At 35.8% G+C, this 24,227-nt stretch overlaps 1 protein-coding gene across 1 annotated transcript in view; it reads right to left on the bottom strand.

Annotated features, from left to right (window-relative positions):
* The window catches only part of LOC123560248 (uncharacterized), a 41,336-nt gene extending 22,661 nt beyond the window's left edge, over nucleotides 1–18,675 (bottom strand). The window contains exons 1-3 of the mRNA XM_045352485.2: nucleotides 18,556–18,675; nucleotides 7,585–7,746; nucleotides 4,734–5,430 (exon numbers count right to left, since the gene is read on the bottom strand). Coding sequence (XP_045208420.2) covers nucleotides 4,734–5,430; nucleotides 7,585–7,710 — 823 coding nt within the window. The 5' untranslated portion in view covers nucleotides 7,711–7,746; nucleotides 18,556–18,675. The remainder of the gene's footprint in view (nucleotides 1–4,733; nucleotides 5,431–7,584; nucleotides 7,747–18,555) is intronic.
* Nucleotides 18,676–24,227: the final 5,552 nt, after the last annotated feature.

Genomic DNA, 24,227 nt, shown 5'->3' on the forward strand with positions numbered 1-24,227 from the left:
ATTCAAATCGTGAAATGAGGATTGCGAACTGCAGACCAGTTTGCAGTTTAGTTTGCAATTCGAAACGGAAAATGCGAATCGCAAACTAGCCAGTAGTTTCTAATTCTGATGGAGGGAGAGGGAGTGTAAACCCATAACCTCTATTTAGCAACCACTCACTAAGTACTCATAAGTGTAACGCTCCTAATACTAACATTTTGAATCGTAAACTGCAGACCAGTTTGTAGTTTGCAATTTGAATTGTAAATTGTGAACTGCAGACTGGCCGGCAGTGTGCAATTCCTATGGGAAATCACAGGTTCATTACCTCTTTTTAGCAACCACTTATGTAACGTTCAAATATACTTTTATTTGCATTGTGAAATGCAAACCAGTTTGCAGTTCGTAATTCGAATCGTGAACTGCGAACTGCAGACCAGTTTCCAGTTCGCGATTCGATTCGGAAACTAAGAACTGCAGACTAGCGGGAAGTTTGCAGTTCTAATATCGGGAGAGTGAGAGCATACACTTAACCTCTATTTAACAACAGCTTTTTATGTACTGAAATTATAATAGTAACATTCCTTGTACTTTCACTTTGAATCGTAAACTGCAGACCAGTTTGCAGTTCGCAATTCGAATCGGAAACATAACTGCATACTAGCAGGCAGGTTGCAATTTTGATGGAGGAACAGGAAGTGTAGATACTTAACCTCTATCTAGTACCCACTTACTAGGTATTAAACAAGAGAATCACAATGTGGAGCAATATACGGCCGAGGATATAAACTTTGACCCCTAAATGTGTCCTTGACCTTGTATTAGCCATCCAGAGCATGCACTCTGCGCATCGTCTCGATGTGGTGAACATTTTAGTCAAGTTTCATCAAAATCCGTCAAGGAGTTCAAGAGTTACAGAGCTATGACCTTTGACCCCTATGTGTGACATTGACTTTGAAACGTGACATCCAGAAAATGCACTCTACACGTCGTCTTTTGGTTTGGTGAACATTTGTGCCAAGTTTCTTTACAATCCTTCAAACAGTTAAAGAGTTACAGAGCGGAAACGCAACACACTCATATGACTTTTGACCACTAAGTGTAGTGTGACCTTGACCTTGAAGACAGTCATCCACAAGCTGCCAAGCTTCTTTAAAATCCTTCAAGGGATTCAAGATTTACAGAGCGGGCACGAAGTTGATATCGGACAGACGGACAGACTTTATATAATATAATATGTCCTTTCGGGCGTTTACAAACGTAAGAGTAACGTTTCAATATACTTTGGTTTTGAATCGTGAAATGCAGACTAGTTTGCAGTTCGCAATTCGAATTGGAAACTGAGAACCCAGTGCAGACTCATTTCATCAAATTAGCCACCACTTACTTAGTACTTAAATTGTAATAGAAACATTCCTTGTAATTTCATTTTGAATTGTGAACTGAAGACCAGTTTGCAGTTCGCAATTTGAACGTGAACTGCTAACATCGACCTGCAGACCAGTTTGCGGTTCGCAACTTGAAACGCGAACTGCAGACCAGTTTGCAGTGTAGGGATAATACAATTTTGTTTGTGTATTAACGTCTACAGAAGCCCAGAGAGACAGAAGGTCGAGGTCACAAACATATCCCAAGGGCTTCTACAGACGTTAATACACAAAACAAACATGTTTTGTCGCTATTCTTGCACAAAAACATTACACGACGACTTAATGTATTGTTTTCATATGTGATGACTTGACGATTCCGGTACATTTTTAATTACCATTCTGTTGTTCTTGGAAACGGTAAACCTATTTTAAATATCCGTATCCAGGGCCCAGAAATAAACAACACTATCAAAAGCACACCCTGAAGGTTTTTAAACGATTATTTTTTTATCTCTCGTTATTATAAACATGAAAGTACCAATAATTGTTCATATAACTTCACAATTTGGTGAACTGGAGCACAATTTCAAGAATAATAACTTTACATTCGAGTTATATTGAGTATTGACATAGTTGGAGTACGGATGAGAACGAACGTAGTGTTAAGCTTTCAAGCTGTTTATATAAAATCTTTCATAAATTAGATAAAAACATACCGACTGATACTTACCAAAATCATAAATATGATTCCTAAAAACAAACAATCGCACAAGTTACACGCGATTCTTAAACATTCACGGTTATCTACAAAAACTGAAACGACGCTTAGTTCTAAAAGGGAAGTAAACAAGGGAAGAAGCGAGTAAGTACGAACATTGTTGGGGGCAGTGCGTTCGTCGTTGGTAACTGATACAACACAATTTTCTATGGTTTAGATTACATTTCTTATGCTACAAAAAAGGGGTTATTATGGAAGAAACAAGAGGAAGATACCAGATGTCAATCTGCGGAGAAATACATGTACGTCCCGTGGAAAGCATTTTAAAAATAAAAATCATGTATTAACAGCACGTGAATTGCCTTGTTTGCACATGATTTTTCTCCCGTAAATACACGGACCCCTCCAGTGAAAAAAGTAGTTTTTATGCAAGAATTCAAATTGGAAACTAAAAACTACAGACTAGCTGGCAGTTTGCAATTCTAATAGAGGAATGGGAGGGTGAGGGTACTTAGAACTGCATATCTGCCGGCAGTTTGCATTCTAATAGAGATGGACTAAAATTAAAATAGAAGCAATCCTTGTACTTTCATTTTGAATCGTGAGCTGCAGACAAGCTTGCAGTATCCGGTTCGAATTGTGAACTGCAAACCAGTCTGCAGTTTGCAATTCGAATCGCGAAATACAATGTTTTAATGTCATATTTTGTATTTAAAAATAAAGTAACAGTGCTATTTTAATAAATTTTCTCGCATGTTGTCATTAATTCATAAAATTACTTTCATTTCCATACGCCGAATCCAGTCTTTATTTTACGTTTTCCGGGTAAATGACGTTACGCCATCACTTCCGGTAATCAAACGTGCAGAACTACCTGATTATACATGTAAATATGTACATGATTACAAAACTGTTCAGTAACGGTATAACTGATAAATTATCGTGGAATAATTACGAAACCTTAAGTTCCACAATTGTTGCACATGAGTTCTAAATGAATTTGATTTTGATTAAATTTCATCATTTAAATCTGCCTTTTTAGTCTACATTTTGTAGCCATTTTCAATCCCCCGCCACGAGTGGTGGGGGTTATAGGAATGGTCTCTGTCCGTCCTTCCGTCTTTCCGTCTTCCGTCCTTCCGTAACATTTTGTGTCCGTTCTGTATCTCCTAAACCCCTTGAAGGATTTTCATGAACCTTGGATCAAATGATAACCTCATCAAGACAATGTGCAGACCCCATGAATCAGCCATGTCGGGTCAAGGTCGAGGTCACAACTCAAGGTCAAAGGTTTGAGCCTTCCATTTCTTGTCCGCTCTTTATCTCCTTAACCCCTTGAAGGATAATCATGAAACTTAAGTCAAGTGATTACCTTATCAAGACAATGTGCAGAACCCATGAATCAGCCATTTCAGCTCAAGGTCAAGGTCACAACTCAAGGTTAAAGATTTGAGCCTTTCATTTCGTGTCCGCTCTCTATCTCCTAAACCCCTTTAAGGATTTTCATCAAACTTGGGTAAATTGATCTTCTCATCAAGACGATGTGTAGAACCTATGAGTCAGCCATGTCGGCTCAAGGTGAAGGTCACAACTCTAGGTTAAAGTTTTGAGCCTTCCATTTGGTGTCCGCTCTGTGTCTCCTAAACCCCTTGAAGAATTTTCATCAAACTTTGGTTAAATGATCACCTCATCAAGGTGATGTGCAGAACCCATGACTCAGCCATGTTGGCTCAAGGTCAAGGTCACAACTCAAGATCAAAAGTTTGAGCCTTCCATTTTGTGTCCGCTTTGTATCTCCTTATCCCCTTGAAGGATTCATATGAAACCTTGGATCACCTATCCAAGACGATGTGCAGAACTTATAAGTCAGCCATGCCGGCTCAAGGTCAATGTCACAACTTGGGGTTAAAGGTTTGAGCCTTCCATTTTGTGTCCACTCTGTATTTCCTAAACCCCTTGAAGGAATTTCATCAAACTTGGGTCAAATGATCACCTCATCAAGAACTCATGAATCAGCCATGTCAACTCAAGATCAAGCTCACAACTCAAAGGTTTGAGCTCTGTATCTCATAAACCCCCTAAAGGGTTTTCATGAAACTTGGGTAAAATGATCACCTTATCAAGACGATGTGCAGAATTTATGGGTCAGCCATGTCAGTTCAAGGTCAAGGTCACAGCTCAAGTTCAAAGGTTTACCCTTTCACTATCCATAACAGTGGCGGGGGATTTAGCTGTCTTTCAGACTGCCTTGTTATTATAGTTGTTATGTCTATTCTATGAGAAATACTCAATTACCCAAAGATTTATATTTTTTAAAATAAAACAAGTATTGATAGGTAAATAGTGAATTCAGAAATGACAAATGAATAAATACACACATGCACATGAGCGTACGTTCAAAAGTAAGAGACATTTCGTGCGTGTGTGCGTGCGTGCGTGGGTGCGTGCGTGTACTTGGACGATCATACCTGTACAAAAGAAAAGCTATAAACAAAGGATCAAAGACTACCAGAATATTGCTTTCTGTTTCAATTTAAAAACAAATACATTGTATAACAAGTGAACAAAAAACACTAGCAAATAAAGATTATTTTGGGGTTTTCATATTATAAAGTTAAGTATTTACATGTATATATGTTTATAAATATAACAAAGATCTTTCCAACCTTTCTCTGGAATGTCGTAGTCATACACCTCAGCCAAACCAGTGTTCTCGTAAAAATCCAACACTTTACTTGCCTTGGAATTCAGGTGGTATATATACGCTATTACCTTTTCAACACCAAACAATCTATGTACCTCAAACCATTCTATAAGCCTCCGTGCATCCAGTGAACCATACGCAAGTTTGACACATATCGCAATTTTCGTGCTGTTTTTATTCTGATATTTAGTTTGACGTTTAACAATAGTCGGAGGTAAAAAGTATTTGTCTTTGTTTGGACAAGTTGAATTTTTAATCGCTATTGAGATAGTTTTGATGTCTGAAACTTCAACATTTATGGGACATTTAAATTGTTTTGCCTGTAATTTTGCTTTTCCAACATACATCCATTCTGTTTTACTCCAAGACAATTCTGAAACTATAGTACCGTCTTTTAATTCAAAACAGCACGTGAAATTTGATGAAGAATATTTGTTTAACTCCCAGCCAGACAATATGGCCATTGGACCGACATATGTTATACCAGTATTTTTTCTAACTCTTATTTCTTTCTCATTTATTTCATTATACGTAATGATAGCAGAGAATATATATACACGGGCATCTTGCATTTTAACGAATATTGGCACGGACTTGCTCTCTTCATCTTGTTTTAAATGCTTCAAGTTGATCTGGAACTGCCCAAGGAATTGGGCGTGCTGAAAGTAAGTATATAATAACTTATATTAACGACACATATAAAGAGCGAACACTTTTATAAAACGGCATGCATGTTTCTCGAAAGTTTCCTAGTGAACTAAAATTTTCACAGCAATAATGTCTGAATAATAATTGAACATATTTTATTGTTCAAGCGGTGTATTTCTACAGACGTTTGTATATTTTCTTCTAGGTTTCAACATCTCAACGACATAATTTCTGAACGACCCTTACTAATTTTAAAGGTCTGATTTATTTTATTTTGTTGGGTTTAACGTCGCACCGACACAATTTTAGGTCATATGGCGACTTTCCAGCTTTAATGGTGGAGGAAGACCCCAGGTGCCCCTCCGTGCACTATTTCATCACGAGCGGGCACCTGGGTAGAACCACCGACCTTCCGTAAGCCAGCTGGATGGCTTCCTCACGTGAAGAATTCTACGCCCCAAATGAGGTTTCGAACCCACATCGATGAGGGGCAAATGGTTTGAAGTCAACGACTCTAACCACTCGGCCACGGAGGCCCCTTAAAGGTCTGAACTCTGCATTACTTACAGGCATAATATGGGTTATAAGCAAACAAGAGCTCGTAGAACACGAAATGCCCCTTGATGCATTCAGTAACTGCACAAGAAACAAAAAATATTTGCTCACTGTAAACAAAAGCTCTACCCTTCTTGTTCAATGTGATCTTGACCCTTGACCTATTGACCTCAAAATCAACAGGGGTCATTTGCTGGTCATGATCAAGCTCTCTATTAAGTTTCGTGATCCTAGGCCCAAGCGTTCTCAAGTTATTGTCCCGAAAGGGTCTAACTGTTTCGGGCCAATGTGATCATGCCCTTTAGCCTACTGATCTCAAAATACAAAGAGATCATGTACTGCTCATGACCAATATCCCTATCAAGTTTCGTGATCCTATGCCCAAGCGTTTTCAAGCAATCGTCTGGAAACGGTTAAACTGTTCCGGGTCACTGTATCCTTGAACTTTGACCTACTGACCTCAAAATTTATAGGGGTCATCTGCTGGTCATGATTAACCTTTCTATTAACTTGCATGATCCTTGGCCAAAGCGTCGTTGAGTTCTTGAGTTATTGTCCGGAAACCGTTCAACTGTTCCTGGCCAATGTGACCTTGAACTTTGTCCTTATGACCTCAAAATCAATAGGGGGCTTCTGCTTGTCATGACCAGCCTCCCTATTAATTTTCCTGATCCTAGGCCCTGGCGTTCTTGAGTTATCATCCGGAAACCGTTTAACTGTTCCGGGTCACTGTGACCTTGACCGTTGACTTACTGATCTAAAAATCAATAGGGATCATTTGCTTGTCATGACCAGCCTCCCTATTAATGTTCCATATCCTAGGCCCTGGCGTTCTTGAGTTATCATCCGGAAACCGTTTAACTGTCCCGGGTCACTGTGACCTTGACCTTTGACGTACTGATCTCAAAATCAATAGGGGTCATTTGCTGGTGATGAACGACCTTCCTATCAACTTTCACGATCCTAGGCCCAAGCGTTCTTGAGTTATCATCCGGAAACTGATTGGTCTACATACAGACCGACTGACCGACCGACCATCTGCAAAACAATATACCCCTCATTCTTCGAAGAGGGGCATAATGAAAAAAGGTATGGAAATGAATAAATTCAGTTACAAAATGCACTAAATCAAGTTGCATTTATTACCTTTTAATGAATATCTTTCTTAACAACAGAGAAAGGTAAGATGAAAAGACTTTATCAGTGAATTTCATATTTCATTAGTGTTATATAGTATTTCCCAAATTACATTCAGTGACGTAAATTTTTATAAAGAATGCATGATTGACATTTCTACCATTTCGTTCTGCCATGTTGGTGCGTTTAAAGGGAGCTAACTAGCCAAAACGACAAAGTCGCGCGCCGATACGACAAATACGGCTTTTTTCGTATTGGCGCCTTAGTTTGTTGTTCTGGCGCCTAAGTTTGTCGAAACGCGCAAGCAAGCCAGAACGAAATGGCAGAAATCATGAACCATAAGAATATGCATGTAGAATTTACGTGCAGGTATTCTTTTTACACAGGTAAAGATAAATGCAATATTTAAATTAGAAATGAAACTCAGTCTCTTTATCTTTAACACAATTTTGAATATGTCTATAATCTATTACCTTTCCAATTTTAAAAACAAAAGGACCAGATGAGAACTGTATCAAGTCTATTCCTATCAAGAATGTTGTAATGACGACAAAAGCGGTACTGAACTTTGCAAGCCTGTTGCGACAGAACTTGACCATGTCGAGCTGATGTTATATCTTCGTCACTGGAAGAACCTATAAATATAAATACATGTAGTTAATATCACGTTAAATAACATATAGGCGTTCTCTATAGCTAAGCTGTTATCAGAATGGCTCTACGAGTTGAAAGTCGTGCGTTTATAACCAATTATTATTCGGATGCCGCTTAAAATCTAAGGCCTGTCTAGTAATTTACCCCTTGAACTGGGGTATCTTCCTGTAACTACAGTTCTTTCTGTTCCTGCGAATTAGACAATGTGAATGGAATCGCGTTAGTCTGTTTAAAGCTTGAAGGGTATAGACCAAATACCATAGCCTAGTATGCTTTCTTTAAAGTTTTTAGTTCTGCATTTGCAATACCTGAAACTGAACAAAGTGAAATCTAAACCGGTTGCAAAGTAGGTAGTGCTATAAATGAAGTGGGCAATATATGAGATACACCAAGTACTTTAGTATAAATAAATGTCTTGACGAAATGAAACTAATCTTGACTCGTGCCACACGTGAACATACTGCGTCTGCTGCTCACCCGTGAAAGATATCTCAATCTTACACTGAAACAAACACATATTCTCTTTTTTTATATTTATTTGAATATTTATTGATATACGAAGCATCTCCATAGGATGATTATATCTTGAGCGCTGATCTTGAAACTGAATACACCTGTGACAATTAAATGAACAGTACGGTACTTTGAAAAGATACTTGAGTAAGTGAGAACAGTTACGTAAAAAACTAAATCAATAAATCTTTTAAGAAATTTGGCCAATGATACACTGCAAACCTGATGTCTATATTCACAAATAACTTTGAAAGAACAGTGATATTGCGGTTACTTTAAATTATATATTGCTTTTCGGAAATCTCTGTTATTTGGTCAAGGACAAAGGAACTTAATTAAAAAGAATAAGAATAAACATTCCCTCGTTTTCTTGTTTGGTGTGTGTCAATTTGCAGCCTCTGCCATAAATGTGTAGAACAAACTCAATTATTGTGGAAATAACTGAAACTCCTGGTGCAAAAATATATCATCAAGTTTGGCCTTGTTCACCTCATTCAAAAATGAATGTTCCATATACCACACAAAGCAAATCCCATTGTCGTAAAGAGCAATTACCCATGGATAAAGACAAAATAAAACAACAAGAGTTTCTTTTGAAAGGCACTGTTTACAAGATCAATGATCGATACCATCTACCGTTCTTTAATCAAAGCCTGAAAAGATGGCAAAGATGCCATTATCTCGTATGACTGCATTATAACATATAATAGTCCGTCATTGGCCACTGAACTTCATATATATTTTTGTATTGATGCATAATTGCAGACACAGTTACACACCTGATATAATTTTATTAAAACTCATAACACTGATGTTGTCATAGGAATATTCGATTAGTCAACTTAAAAACTTTTCAAGTTTTAATATAGTTTGTAACAACAATGTCCCTGGTCTTTACAAATACACTTCAAGCAGAATTATTATGTAATGTCATTTAACATCAATTGTTAATAACATGAAGCTTGAGAGAAGACAGTGAACATGTTATATGTTATTTTGCCACTAACGCTAATTTTACAGCATTTAAAGAATGAGTATAGTAGATCGTAATGAATTTCTCATCAGCGAGCTACTGAATCTCATTAATTTGCCGTTTGTTACAAACATTTAATTTGAATACAATGAAAAAAGAAATACATGAACACTGAACATGCAACTGAATTGTTGCACCCGAAAACGACTACTACAAATCTTTTTGTTTTTTGTTTTAGTTTTGGTATTCGACCAAATTTTCTATTACTTTTTTGCTTTTTTGTGTCAGTTGTTCTTTAGGTTTTATCGTTGGTGTGCTGTCTAAACATATGTTTTGATATAATGAAGTGGTGTCTTATATTCTGTTCTAGTCAATTTCCAGCACTAATTACAGATCAATATTCATCAATTCCCTCTGGTCTTCCTCCTGAGAGACTTTTAAAGGAATAAATATTTTATTGCGTCGATCAATTTATGCCACACAATGATTTTCTTGGCATTTCTTTGCAATGAAAATAGTCCTTATTCGCCTTTAGAATTATTGTTACATGTAAAACAGACTTAAAAAAAATACGTTACCGGATGATTCTTAAATTCTGATAGTGATAAAAACACCCTTATACTGTGTCATAAACACTTGAAAATTTGTCTTCACTCGGCTTTTACTGTCGTATTTCACTTCACTTGTTTAGTCTCTTCTAATGTTAGAATGAGAGAAAAAAAAACATCCATAACTACCGGATATACCCTATTATATTGATAGAAACCTCTTTCAAATTGATTTAAAATCAAATAACATTTACTGTACTGACAAAGACTAGAGACTCAACACTATCTAGTGACCGTATGTAAATAGTGCCTTAGAAGAAATCGTTACATATTACGTATATTGTTTATTTTTCTGTAATTAACACTCATTTCATTTTACATGAAAAACATATCAAGCGTTTCTACAAATTCCGCGCTGATTTTTTTAAAATGTTGTCAATAACAGACGTGTAACATTTCATACAATTTTTATATATATGTTATCAGAGAACTACTTAAGGAAAAGACACAAAAAAGGTATAAAGTGCTGAAGCTCAGAGGTGACATTTGTGCTTTCTTAAGCTAGTATCTCATGGCAACGAGATAAAAGCTAACACCTGTCGCTCAAATTATCTCATGGTTATGACATACTTACTCGTGACAAAAAATAGCAATTTCAAGCCACGACACAACAAGCCAGTAGACATGTTATACTAACTTTTGATAACTTGACAGTATTCGTGACTACGAGACAACTAACCAGTATGAAAGAAATACTATTGTGTGGGAAAGGCAGATACTATCTCAAAGAAAATGGGATACTATCTCGTATCCACGAGTTAGGTACCTCGTGGTCGAGTTATGTATCTCGTGGTTACGAGATAGTATCTTGGTCCAACGTCTTAGTATCTCGTGGCCATGAGATAAAAAAAAACAACTCACACATGTCATCCCGGAACTTTCGTAACATAGAGCTATATCTCTATGAAAATGTATTTTCAACCTTTTGAATAACCTCTCTTTGAGGAAAAAAGGTTAAAAACACACATCATTTTTTAATTTTAAATCAAAATTCTTCTTTTAACTCCTTGTTTGATAGGTTTTGGGAGGCTTCAACAGTCCCTTTCAATATGCAAGGTTAAAAATGCTTGAAGCCTCTGAAATAGTTACTTTTACACGATCTTGGTTGCTCAAGACAGACTAAAGGAAATTATTTTGATTTAGTAATTTGTCATATATAACCATATTTAAACTCAAAAAAGCCTCTTGCTGTAAGGGTATATCATTCTTTCATGTAAGGAAGCCATCCAACTGCCTTATCGAAGGCTAGTGTTTCTACTTAGGTGGCAATCCGTGTTTGAAATCATGCCCGGAGGAGGAAGTGTGTCTTCCATCACTAATAAAAGCTTGACATTTTCAAAATGACTTTAATTTGTATCGAAGTGACTAAAACATGTACAGGAAAGAGTATAATTGATGCAAGTTGGTCACGGTGGTGCACAATAAATGATACTCGCGGAAGTTGATTAATTGATTTTATAATTCAGGTAATTTATAATCTTTTCTATAGTCCAGATGAGAGGGAGAAGAGAGTCATTGGGAAGATAACGTATTGATGTCTATTAAACAGTTTTTGTGCTACCATATCACCTGAAAGGTCTTGTAAAAACATTAATCTGAGATGAATTCCAGTATGAATTATGAGGCGAAAGCTTTATTTTAAATGCATTGCGTTCGTAACTTAATCCGCGATAACTCAATCTGTTCATGAAAAGCTGATACAAATGGCCTAATTAATGTTTCATTCTCTCCTTTGAACCATCTTATTAATATCTTTTCCGATACATTATTTTAGTTACATGGTTATTGGTGGCCGGATGCAAGGAAATGTATATCGGACGAGACATCCATATTCTGCAAGAATTGAAATCGAACAACAAACTGCCCCTCTGTTACAACACGACTTAACCCAACCACGCCGTCGGCATCAGAGTTATTTTGGGACTTTACGTACCCAAATTGCGTCAGATCAGCACGATAAACAATGGCCAATTGAAATGAAGAAACGAACTTCTATATAGGAGACGATATAAAGCTATTTTTAGAACAAATGCAGTCATTTTCTCCCCTATAGTTTTGCCGGTTACTTTCAAACACACATAAAACACACACTCACACACGCAGACAGACAGATAGAAAGAGACACAGATCAATACAATGCTTCAAAGTGAGGTCAATGCAATGCTTCAAAAATAATTTATAACAGCTTTAAACAAAGCTTAAACGGCCAACCAATTAAAATATTTAAGGTAATTATTTAAATGCATCACTGAAAACAGTATTCTATAATTTGAAAGAAAAGTAGAACGGCAAAAACCAAAAACAAATTATGTCTATCAAAGAAAATACATGAGGTAAAATGGTCAAAATGCAATAGCAAACATGAAAATGTTCCAAACTTATATTTATACACATCTAATTAAGCATGCAAAAATAACCTACTGTAAGCTTTACATTTTCTGTAGAAGGATTATTTCAAATATTTAGTGGTTATTTTCCAAGAAAGCAATATAAATCATACACCACTCTCAATGGTACATTTTGAATTTAAAACGATAACATGAACATTTCAAATTTTATAACTAAACATGTTGTCTTAACTGGAACAGATTTACTGAAAAAGTTATGAACTCTTTTTCGTAAGTTGTAGCTGAATATAAATTTTGTCCCGATTTCGACACTTTTTAGGCATAGCAGTTTACTCAGAATTTATAGCTTACGAGATTTTTTAAGAAAGGCGATAATCATATCTTACCAATAAAATATAAATGCCTTAAAAGATATCAATAAATTTTATTCAGAAAATCGACCTCCTGGTCAATTTTTGTTAGGGTCAGATACCGCCAAAAGAGTTACCCGAGAGCATAAACCAGGTGGTGATTACCCTATTTAACAACTGATAGAAATAAAGCGAAACGAAATACATTCCTTGTAGTAATTAACGTACGTACACAGAAATAAATTCATAACGATTCAAAGACGTACAAGATCGGATAAGTTTTGTTTAGTGAATGACCCCTCTACAGTTAATTGCTACGCTTTCCTATTTGGTGGTGCGATGACTAATAAAGTGGAAGACTCCATGATGCTTTTCTCCTATATCCTACATACAATTGACAGAAGGAGTTGATTTTTTGTCTTAGAGTTTTCTTAGTCGTGCCCTTAAAAGTTAGGCTCTTGGTGCTCTGACTTCAGACAAGTTATTGGGTACATTGGTGTAATTATACCTTAGATTTATCTTAATTTTATGTTTTACTTTATTAATTTGTTATTTTTGCGCTAATGTTAGAGCCTTTTCAGCGAGGAGATTTAATATACATTGTGTTGTCTAACTTGTTGAAATAGGGTAAGTGCAAGGTTGGCATGCCCTAAACACGTTTAAACACCCAGTTTCCTTTATGTAGGTTACTGACCGTTCAAAGGCGGTGCCCCTATTTTCAACTTGTTTTCTGTCTTTCTTGTATTGTCTGTTGCGTATGTTTTTTTGTTTGTTGTATGCGTTTTTCCTCCTCCTTACTCCTCCTATTGCCCCCTCCTTTCCCTTGCATTTGCGCTACTTTTTGCATCCCTCCCTTTTTACTTTGAGTAAATTTTCGTGGCTACCCTATATTCAGGCTGACGGAATCCTAAGGAGGTATACAATTGTTTTCCTGCTTATATGGGTGCGTTAGTGTGATTGTGAGTCTAAGACGGTGCCCTACTGTTTTCTATGTTATTTAGTTGGGTATGGTTGTGTATTTGATTGATGTACATGGGTGTCTGCGCTTACGTTGTAGTGTTACTGTTATTAAGGAACGTAGCATTCCCTTTGTATTTTCATCATTATTGTTCTTCTTTCTTCAAATTGTTCTCCCCCCCCCCCCCCCCCCCCCCCACCACCCCACTATTTTACCACTTCCCCACCCTCTATCTATATTTCACATAAAGTAATATGTACTTGTTAGATGTTTGAAGGAACCCGTCTGTAATATGCTTTTCCATTACAGCTTCTTTTTGTTGTGGGCCTACTTTGCTAATGCGTAGCTCTGAGGCTGTGTTTTAGGTGCGCTGTGCTTCCGAGAAATATACCCTTACCTATCATCTTATTGAAGAAATAATTTATAGTAAAAGAGTGTTTTAACACTATTTATGCACGATGGGTGGTTATTCGTCGGGCGTAATAATTTCATGAAAGAGCATGCCGAGTGCAATTATTTGTACGACATACATGTATTACCGCCCGAGCGCATGAATAGTATTAAAACACTCTTTTGCTATAAATTATTTCGAATATTCCCTTAATCTAAAATAGTAGATGAAATATAGTAGCGCTCTTTCTTGTTCGCAACAGAAACATTAACGTCACCGCACGTTAACGTGGCGTCACTCTAGCTTTCAGTGTTTTAACAGAGAATAGCATATGAGAATATTTTTTGCGCAACGTTATGTTTGTTCCGGATTTTTTTTTATTTGAATCAAGAACTATAATAGAAGGAAATAACTATCAAGGCATTTGATTTAGTGTTTACGAATTTGCGTTAACAATATATAATCAATGCGCGAACCGTTAGTTTTCAGAAAGAAAAGTAAAATCGTACCTGAATCAGTTGCTATATCCGGAACGAAACAATGAAATTCATTGCCGCTATAACATTCTAAAATATCGGTAAGATGCCAAACGTATTCTATTACAGCTATCTATTTTTCGTATATTTATAATTCATAGCACTGACTTCTACAAAAAATGTTTACATTGGAACTGAATTGTTTGCAAGGTGTTGCATCTTCTGAAACAATGTTTCATAAAAATTCAACTTTACGCTGGTGTTTTCAAATATAGTAAAATCATTTATAAAACAGCCCAATACAAAAGAGGAATTATGTGTTTAATAGTAAAGCATATTGATTGAAACTACTATGTCCATAAATGTCATTCTTTTGCATATTAAACTTGAGCATTCAGACCGGAGAGATGTCTCATGTCTTGCACATACTGTAAAATCATTTAATTTCGTGGGCATGAAATTTCGTGGTTATGGTCAAAACAGCAATTTCGTGGGGATATGAATTCGTGGATTTCAACTTTTTAACATAAAATGAATGGGAATTTTACTTGTTCGTTGGTATTAAATTCGTGGATTGACTCAACCACGAAATCCACGAAAATTAGTTCCCCACGAATATTAATGATTTCACAGTAATAAATGTTGCATATTTCCGTATTGAAGATAAAGACCAAAGACTAAATCCGCATTGTAATCAACGCAGATGTTACGCAGATGTTAATTTATATTTAATATTTCTGCATATTTTTGGAGCGGAAGTACATAAGGATAAGTCATCAGGCGTGGTAAATCCCACGAGATATCATCACCAAAGCTAGGATTAACGGATGTTTTACTAAAATATTCAGATATATGTTATAATGTTTAGAACAATTGAAAGACGAAAGGTAGATAAAATTTTAAAGAAATCCTCGCTTTGAGGATATACTGTATTGAGTGTAGACAAACAATTTATAAATGTATATATTAATAACGTATTCCTGTGTTGTATTCACAGTCATTTGGTTTAGTTGTTAATGTGCATGGATTCTTGGACAGGTTACCCCCACCCCACCCCAACGATATAAATCTATATGATATATTTATTCACAATTTTCAATAACCTTCAATGGCTTATCACATCACGTTAAGGTGAACTAAGGTAACAATGTTTGATTGGCTACAATTTGTTGCATACGTCAGTTGAGATAGGCGCATGTAACCAGACCTTGCCAATGGGATGTTTACATTTTGACGTGCCGTTTACTATTTCAACAGCAGTCGCAAGGTAACGTTTTTGTCGTTTCAGAGAACTATAACTGTCAATGTATGCAATAATGGAACCATTGAAATAGTTAAATGAAAGAAAACATATATGATAATATTCGCACTGTAGTAATTTCTAATTCAATACATGGCCGTGTTTTAAGTATATGTGTAGCTCCAAACACTTTAGACGCGTAAATGTATTTCGTGGCCGTAGTACTAAATCACAATATTTCTTAAATAAATGTAAGGTGAGTTAGTACCTAAAATGTATTTATTAAATGAGAATGGTCGTTGTCACATAAAGCAAAATATAAACATAGAGGAGAAAACCCTTATTACAGAGAACGTTGAATTGGTAAAGTACTATCTGCTTGAGAAATAGCCTATATCAATAGCCTTTTCCGGAGCAGATTTTCAACTGATTTTTATATTTAGTAAAATAATGAGAGTGGCCTAAAGGGACTGATTTCCAGATCATACGAAATCAAGAAAAAATGATATACTGAAATTATACTATATTTCTAAAGGATGCTTTGAAGTTACTGATATAAATATATGTATGTTATTGTTTTCTTTTAGTTTTACAATTCAAATCTGAAAGCGTTTGTCAGGGGATACAGGGTGTAAACTGCCTTAATTATAACGCTTTATATGAATGCTGTGGTGTATTGTTCAAAACGATACTGGTCCGGTGCCTAAATCCGTACGGTGCTTAAAAATTCGGACACCGTTAGAAAACGCTTCACGATCGTGATTTTTTACTGGAATGAATATGAACGACACAGACGAACGCTTTGGCGACCAGTTGTCAACAACAGTGTGTGAATGTAAATATTTCCAGAGAAAATTACCTTCAAATATCCGCACCGCTAAAAGTAAACATTGTGTGTTGTGGGGCATGACGTCATACAGCGCACGCCAGTTATTTGAGGTGCGACGAGGTACTAATTTAATGAGAAAACAATTCTGCCTCTTTTTCTTAGTTGATCAAAACTGATGTAAAACAATTTTTAGAATTCTGTACTACCCTCGGTATTTATTCAAGAAATTAAAACCGGTTTCTGTTATGTAATAATTAATTCAATAGAGAAGAAAATGCCAGCATTTTCAGACAAGGGAAATAATTCATAAGACAAAATTTGCGCGGCGTCATTATAGTGCATAGTTGCGTCAAAAAGTATAACGACAGCAACAGAATCTGCATGAGGGTAAAAATAATTGTAAACATTAATTTTCGCTAAGAGAGATATTATTGCGTATTACATTACTGTTATATTTGGCAGTTATACATTAAATTAGAAACTAGTCCACATGATCACGTGATTAACAGGTAATAAAACATCAATCGAACGGAGATGTCTGTATACATTTACAGGACTGAATCCGACTGCTTTGTTTCAAACAAAGTCGTGTTCATTGTTATTTTTGGTGCACTGATTCGTTGAATTTCATACCGAAATAGTGTCCGAATATTTAAGCACTCTGAAGGTCAATTTTGAAAGCTTTTACTGGCCTTCTTTGGATGACTTTTTAATGATGAAATCAGCTCAATACGATTTTGTTGTTTTGCAAAGAGATTTATGAAGAACCTAAAATTATACATTTGAAATGTGATGCATGTGCGGTTTCGAAATGCAAAGTTATCGTCATAAAACCACCAAAAGTGTCCGGATTTAGGCACTGGACCAGTAGGGAAGTTTTATTGCTGAGACAACCTGTGACGATTCCCGACTCCGAATTATTTTCTTGATTTAGCATTTTAAGATAGTTTAGAAACAAAAACAGGCGTTGTAATGTTAATATCACGGCCAAACCAAAATTCAATCTAAAGAAAAGTCAGTTTGAGCTTGAATCTGGAGTACAGTCCGTTTCAAAGTCCTGTTGGACAGAAGCTCCACTTTTCGATTTTAATTTATCAGTATATGTCATTTAAATAGAGTTTACAAAAGCTAACCGTTGGATTTTTAGCAAAGTTATTAATATCCGTCTCACCGAAAAAGCCACTGGAAGTTACGTGCCTGCCTAACAAAACTGTATAGAGCACTTTCATAGCTGAGAGAAAAAATGATATACCTTCTTTATAGGAACGTGCGTGCATACAGTCAAATTGACTTATATGTCGTCTGGTGCATTTTATTTCGCCAAAGACTTTCCTACAATTACCTATTTTTTGTAATCGGCAACCTTTTGTGTGATGAAACTTTGTATATTCATATTTTTTAAAGAGAGTACTTATACAAAAGTTAATTATGTCTTATTTTTGTTAATGGTCATCTAAGTGTCAGGATCCATGTTGTCCGCTTTCAAAACCTATTGGAATTCGAGAAACTGTTAGCAAACAGCATGGATCCGCGCAGTGTGACGAGGATCCATGCTCGTCGCAAACGCACTATGTTGGTTTTCTCATGGCGCGGCTCAAATGTAACTGTAGCATGTTGTCATTTTTTTCACTTGTAATTATAGAATAATATATAGTTATTGAATTATTTCTAGTAACGTTCTGTGTGATGCCATTCTTTTTTAACATTTGATAATTACAGTTGTTAGCGGTCATGTTACTGGTTATACGTTACCATATTTACCAAACTGAACTTAACGGAAACAAAGTTTTAGAGCCACTCTACGTATTCATTGAACAACCCCCGTACCATATTCAGCAATTATTTTTAACAAATGTTAAAAAAGAAAAGAAAAAAAGAACTAAATTCATGCGCAATAAGAAAGTGTGCCATATAAACGTAACCTAGTTTAAATAAAATGACAATTTGAATAATTCCCCCCACCCACCTTGTACTGAGTGAAGTAATTATTTTTAAGAATATGCAAAATGTTAATATCTAATATGTAAAAGAGCAACGATAGTTCAAGGCATGAACGACATTATTTGAAATCTATGTTCAATATATTTTTAGTACGCATACATACCTTTGGTGTTATAAGATTCCTTGGAAGTAGGCCTTTGCCATTATTTTATTTTAAACCATAAGTAACGGACTTTTTTTTCTTTTATCAACAATCAACACCTCTTAACTATACGTAGATTTTTATTAATTAAGCTGTATATCGACTTGTACCATTAAGTGTCATAAACCCATTAATCACCAGTTTTAAGGTGTGAACATGTTGAGAAAGGATTATCTTTCTCTCAGCACAATCAACATTTGCTGAAATTTGAATATGTAGAAACAAATTGTTTATAGACAATATAATGATACAACACAGTGAGAAAACAACATGTTATTTGAACATTTTCCAAAGAGAACATGAATCAGTTGGAATATTATAGACTGATTTTTAACTGATCGGTAATAACTTTGTCTATAATCATTTAAAAGAACTATGGCAGTGTGTATATAATGTATATAATTTGTCTATGATATCGATTGTCCGATTAGCTCAGTTGGTAGAGCATCTGACTTGCAAGCAGAAGGTCGCAGGTTCGAGTCCTGTATCGGGCCACTGGCACCATAACAGAAAGAAAATGCTTCTGTACATGTTATACCCTACCCCTAGGTATTCTATAGGAACCATGGTCATGAAGGAGAAAATATACTAACCTCAACTTAAACGCGCAGTTCGGTGAATGGGTACCTAGTATAATGAATAAGCGATAATTTATCTTCCATCGTGCACCAGTCACATTGTCTCAATATTCCATATTGCTGAGATTATCAACATATTTTATGCTTTTGTCAACGTAACAGATAAAACTTGCTTGACCTTCCCTAATGAACATCCGGTCTAGAGGTCACGGCAGTGTGCACATGTTTGGCGATATGTAAACAAACAAAATCAGAATTTAAAAAAATCACAATTTTACACTAAAACTCGAAATGATGAATGAAATTCATCTTGTATGTGATCTTTAATTTGAAAAAGTACATTGGTCTGGATCTGTTCTGTTTATTTTATTCATTTTACACATTTATATTGCATTTTCACATTTTAGCAAACACGTGTAGTAAAATGACGATTGACATACACGTTCACAACAGCCAATCAGAATGGTGTTGTAATCTAGAACGGAACTTCACTAGGGAAGTTCAAGCAAGTTTTTTGTGTAACGTTGAAATAACTATAAACTACGTTTTCTAAGATAAGAAGTATTGAAGAAATTTGACTGGTACACAATGGTAGATAAATTACCACTTGTTTGATATCCGTAGCACACATTTACCGAACTGCGTGTTTTAGGTATGAAATGCGCGATTGAAGCGGGTTAGTATATTTTCTCCTTCATGACATGACCATGGTTCTTACAGAATACCTAGGGGTAAGGTATAACATGTAAAGAGGTATTTTCTTTCTGTTCTGGTGCCAGTGTATCGGGCTGCACATTTTTCCGCTCCTATTACAGAACTATTAACAACCGTCCGAAATGAAAATATCACACAATAGCAGTTTTCACTGTTTTAGACAAAATGACATATAAGTACTGCACAGTATTATGGCGTTTTTATTTTTAGCAACATGTAAATAAACAATCAGTACTAAGCACTCTCTTTTAAAACAAAAGATAAAGGAAGTCAGTTCAATAGTTGGCTTGGTAGCGCAGTAGGTTGAGTGGACAGACATATAATCATTTTGTAATGATAGTTTTGATGGTTCGAACCTTGCATCCGTCCATTTATTTTTCATTTTGCATTTAATTTACATACTTTGTGTAAGTTTGTTTTTCTCTCGTTTCTAGTTCATTCAAGAAAGCTTCAAAAGGATTAGACCATATTTAAGACGAAGCGTATTTAAGCATAATTACGTGTTAACAGTGACATATATAAGTTAGTGAACAAGTTAGTACTAGATTAACCAACCCGTGTTGTTTTCGTTGAATCGTATTGAAAAGAAAAAAGAAATTAAATACAGTTTTAAAAATAAATATTTACGGGTCTGGGAATCGAACTCCCGACGAAAAAGTATAACACGAATACCGTTACCGCTCGGCCAACGAAGAAGAAACATCTATTAACAGAAATGGAAAGAGATGAGAAATCTTTATATAATTATATATTTTTAACTGATTTCGTTTTAACAATTTTATAGTACTTTTATGAAGTGAGTGTTTAGTATTTGTGTTACCATGTCAATTAGTGTAGAAAGTTATTAGACCCTTAGTTTCTGCATATGTTTGTATCATGGTGTCATTGATGCTGTTGTTGTTTTGTTTGTTTGTTTTTCTTGTTTTGTTTTTTCTGGGGGGAGGGGGGGGGGGGGGGTTAACGCCGCTTTTTTCAACATATTTCAGTTATATTACGGCGGGCAGTTAACCTAACCAGTGTTTCCGGATTCTGTACCAGTACAAACCTGTTCTCGACAAGTACAACTTCCCCACATGAATCAGAGGTGCAGGACGAATGATTTCAGACACAATGTTTTTCATCAAATCGTCACGGAGAACTCACGACCCCGAGATCCGTAGATCTGCGCTCTCCCTATTGAACTAAGTGGGCAGGCTTTAGAACATGTTGTATTGGCAGTCAATATGTTTTGTGAAAAATGTCAAGAGGCGGGGGACGTTGGTAACTGTTACAAATTTTACAAATTATTGTTTAAGTTATATGGATATAGTACATAATTGTATATATACCCTCCATCTGACAAGCATTTCGTAGCATTTTGGTTTGTTTAAATTCATTCTTGAATTCCATATCACAGAAATGACACGAAGCATATGATGTACAAGACCTTCAGTTGTCTGGGCATGATGCGCCACAATATGTACCTAAAGTTTTGGCTCGTATCCTTCATTATATCTTCCGTCCTTTATATATCACATATGTTGTCATAGCAATTCTTTGCACACACTGCTCTGCAATTATTTCCAAATATTTCCGTTAATCGTTGATTGCAGTATTGTCCAGTGAAGCTGTCTTTACGAATTACATCTTTCAGAGCAGATCCTGTTTTTGTCTTCTCAATTTAAACGAGCATCCATAAGAGTACTTCCTTTCACATTCTTCGCAATACCGGTAGTAACATTTTTTTTTCAGTTAGAGCACTTCATAGTGGATAAACAATACAGCAGCTTCATTCATTTTCTATCCACATATTTTATACAGTTTGACCATTTCAAATTTTGTTATATATTATTTCATATATGGAGTACATTTACAGCAATCACGGGTTTCCTTGGTACCAAAGTCTCCCAGATGACCATTACAGCAATTCTTTTAGCAGTTAGTCATAAAATATCTGAGTTTACAAGAACAGCCAGTAAGACACATAGTACATTCTTCGTATGAGTTTCATGTCCAACAGATTACAGGTAGAGGTATATGAGTAGATCAATATAATTTGCATGAATTTTCTTAGAAGTTATCTTGGCAATCGCATTGTCAAGTTTTCTTGTTTACGAACGTTACCAACACACCCAGAAGATCACTTCTGTGTACACATACGTTCGAAATAACAAAAATTAATCCCAAGTATTCGTTAAGACCTACTGCAAAAAGTCCAGCCTGTGTGACAAGGTAACAGGAACATCTGTGTTAGGACACCCTAAAACACTAAGTGCCATTTTGACGGTAACCGTTTACAAAGAAGACACACTCGTTTTCTAATGGACAAGAAGTACAATTTGTCGGGCATTTTCCCGGGAATTGTTAGTGTAATATGAGGTACCCTTGTGACAACTAATATGTTAAGGTATAAGCTGATCATCTATACATTTATATTATTCAACATTTTATCATTCAAAAACGTATAAATGTCCACTTCTTCCGGGTCGTGAAAATGTATGACATTTCACCAAAACGAAAAGCTATTTTAGATATAACTGAACTTTTTATCTGTATGTCAATAACGAACGAATGAATGCATCGATTGCGTACCCAGATAAGATTCAGAATATTCAGTTATTCAGAAATCTCGCAAGCATTTACTTTGACAAACTGACACCTTTTGTTTGACTGTCGGCGCAACATTCACTTGTAAATATTGTCGTCATACTTCCTGTTACTGGTAAAAACTCTACCCTACTGTATCGCCGATCATTTATAGTTTATATTGGGACTTATAAATGGTAGGATCCCTTTTTACCCAGCGTAAGATTAAGAACATTGTAATAAACCCAAACGGAGGACTATTTTTTGCTCAGCTAGATCTGTTGCGGCGGATGGTCACTCAGAAAGGGAAATTCCGCAGAGTTTCTGATTGGTTGAAAACGGCCATTTTGGTGGAATCCGGGGTTCTGATTGTATGGACGGATAAATTACAGCTTTCAGCCTTGGAATCGAAGCATTATCGCGGCGCAGAACTTTTGGTCAGGACCACCCAAAATTACAGTCGTCAGATTTCTTCAATAAATCTTTCTAAATTTAATAAAACTAACAGAATATTAATTAACATTTCCCTAGAGGATCAGAGAACCATACAGGAGCTGACCAACAGCAATATAACTTTAGATAAAAAAAGGATATCACACAGACTTTACCAGAACACTTGAGTAGATCTATTAAATCAGAATAACATTTTAACTAATATATTAACCTTGCTAATTTTTAGCTATTATAATTAAATATAATTATTCGTTAAACAAATAGCTTATTTATTTCTCCCTTCATTAAAGTCCGCTCGACCCTCAGTAAATATACGGAAATTGTCGTCTGCCGTCGTAGCCGAACGTACGTTAGGAACAGGACCAAGTACCAGTTTTTTCCCGTTACATTATTTTTGTATCTTTAGCAGGACATATGCCTAATTCTTGAGAACATGGTAATTCTTTGTAGGCAGCGTGGAGTTATGTTCAGATGAGCGAGGTTAACAAAAAACCGAACACCCACAATTCCGGTATTTCAGGTAATATTCTACAGTAAGGGGCCTCCTTGGCCGAGTGGTTAAGGTCGCTGACTTTAAATCACTTGCCCCTTACCGATGTAGAATTTAGCCTCACTCCGGGCGTTGAATTCTCCATGTGAGGAAGCCATCTAACTGGCTTACGGAAGGCCGGTAGTTCTACCAATGTGCCCGAAATAATGCATGGAGGGGCACCTGGAGTTTTCCTCCGCCACCAAAGCGACCTATATAATAATATGTCGGTGTGACGTTACAATCAACAAAAACAAACAAAACAAAAAAGTATTCATTAGTAATTTTACATAGGGGAGAACGGGGTTGAATGTGCCATCTTCTTCTCTAGCGCTGTTTCAGTTTATCAGTACATTGAGACCATGTTTACATAAAATAACATTTTCGTTAAAACATGAGATGTAACAACAACGGATTACCGTATTTGTCTTTAGTTTAAGAATACTGTTAGACTAGTGTAAACATGGCCTGTCAAATGTCACAACTTGCCCAGCGTCTGGGGTAGGTTGTGACAGTATGCGTACGTTACAGTATGGTATAGCATTATAAAACTACATGGCATTTAACCTTTTCGTATTTCTGTATTCACACATCTCAACAAAATGCTGAATTTCATAATATATCTTATGTTAATATATCTTTATAATATATGCATAATTCATAAGTATATGCATTGCGAAAATATGTTAAGCTTAATTTTTCCAAACGCATAGATGGGCCGGTTTTAAAGTCCTTGGGTGTATAGTTTTTATTAATTGGATGGCATTACTTCATTGTCAAAACAGCACAATATA

The sequence above is a fragment of the Mercenaria mercenaria genome, chromosome 10 (genome assembly GCF_021730395.1).
Source record: "Mercenaria mercenaria strain notata chromosome 10, MADL_Memer_1, whole genome shotgun sequence".
Taxonomy (NCBI): Eukaryota; Metazoa; Mollusca; class Bivalvia; order Venerida; family Veneridae; genus Mercenaria; species Mercenaria mercenaria.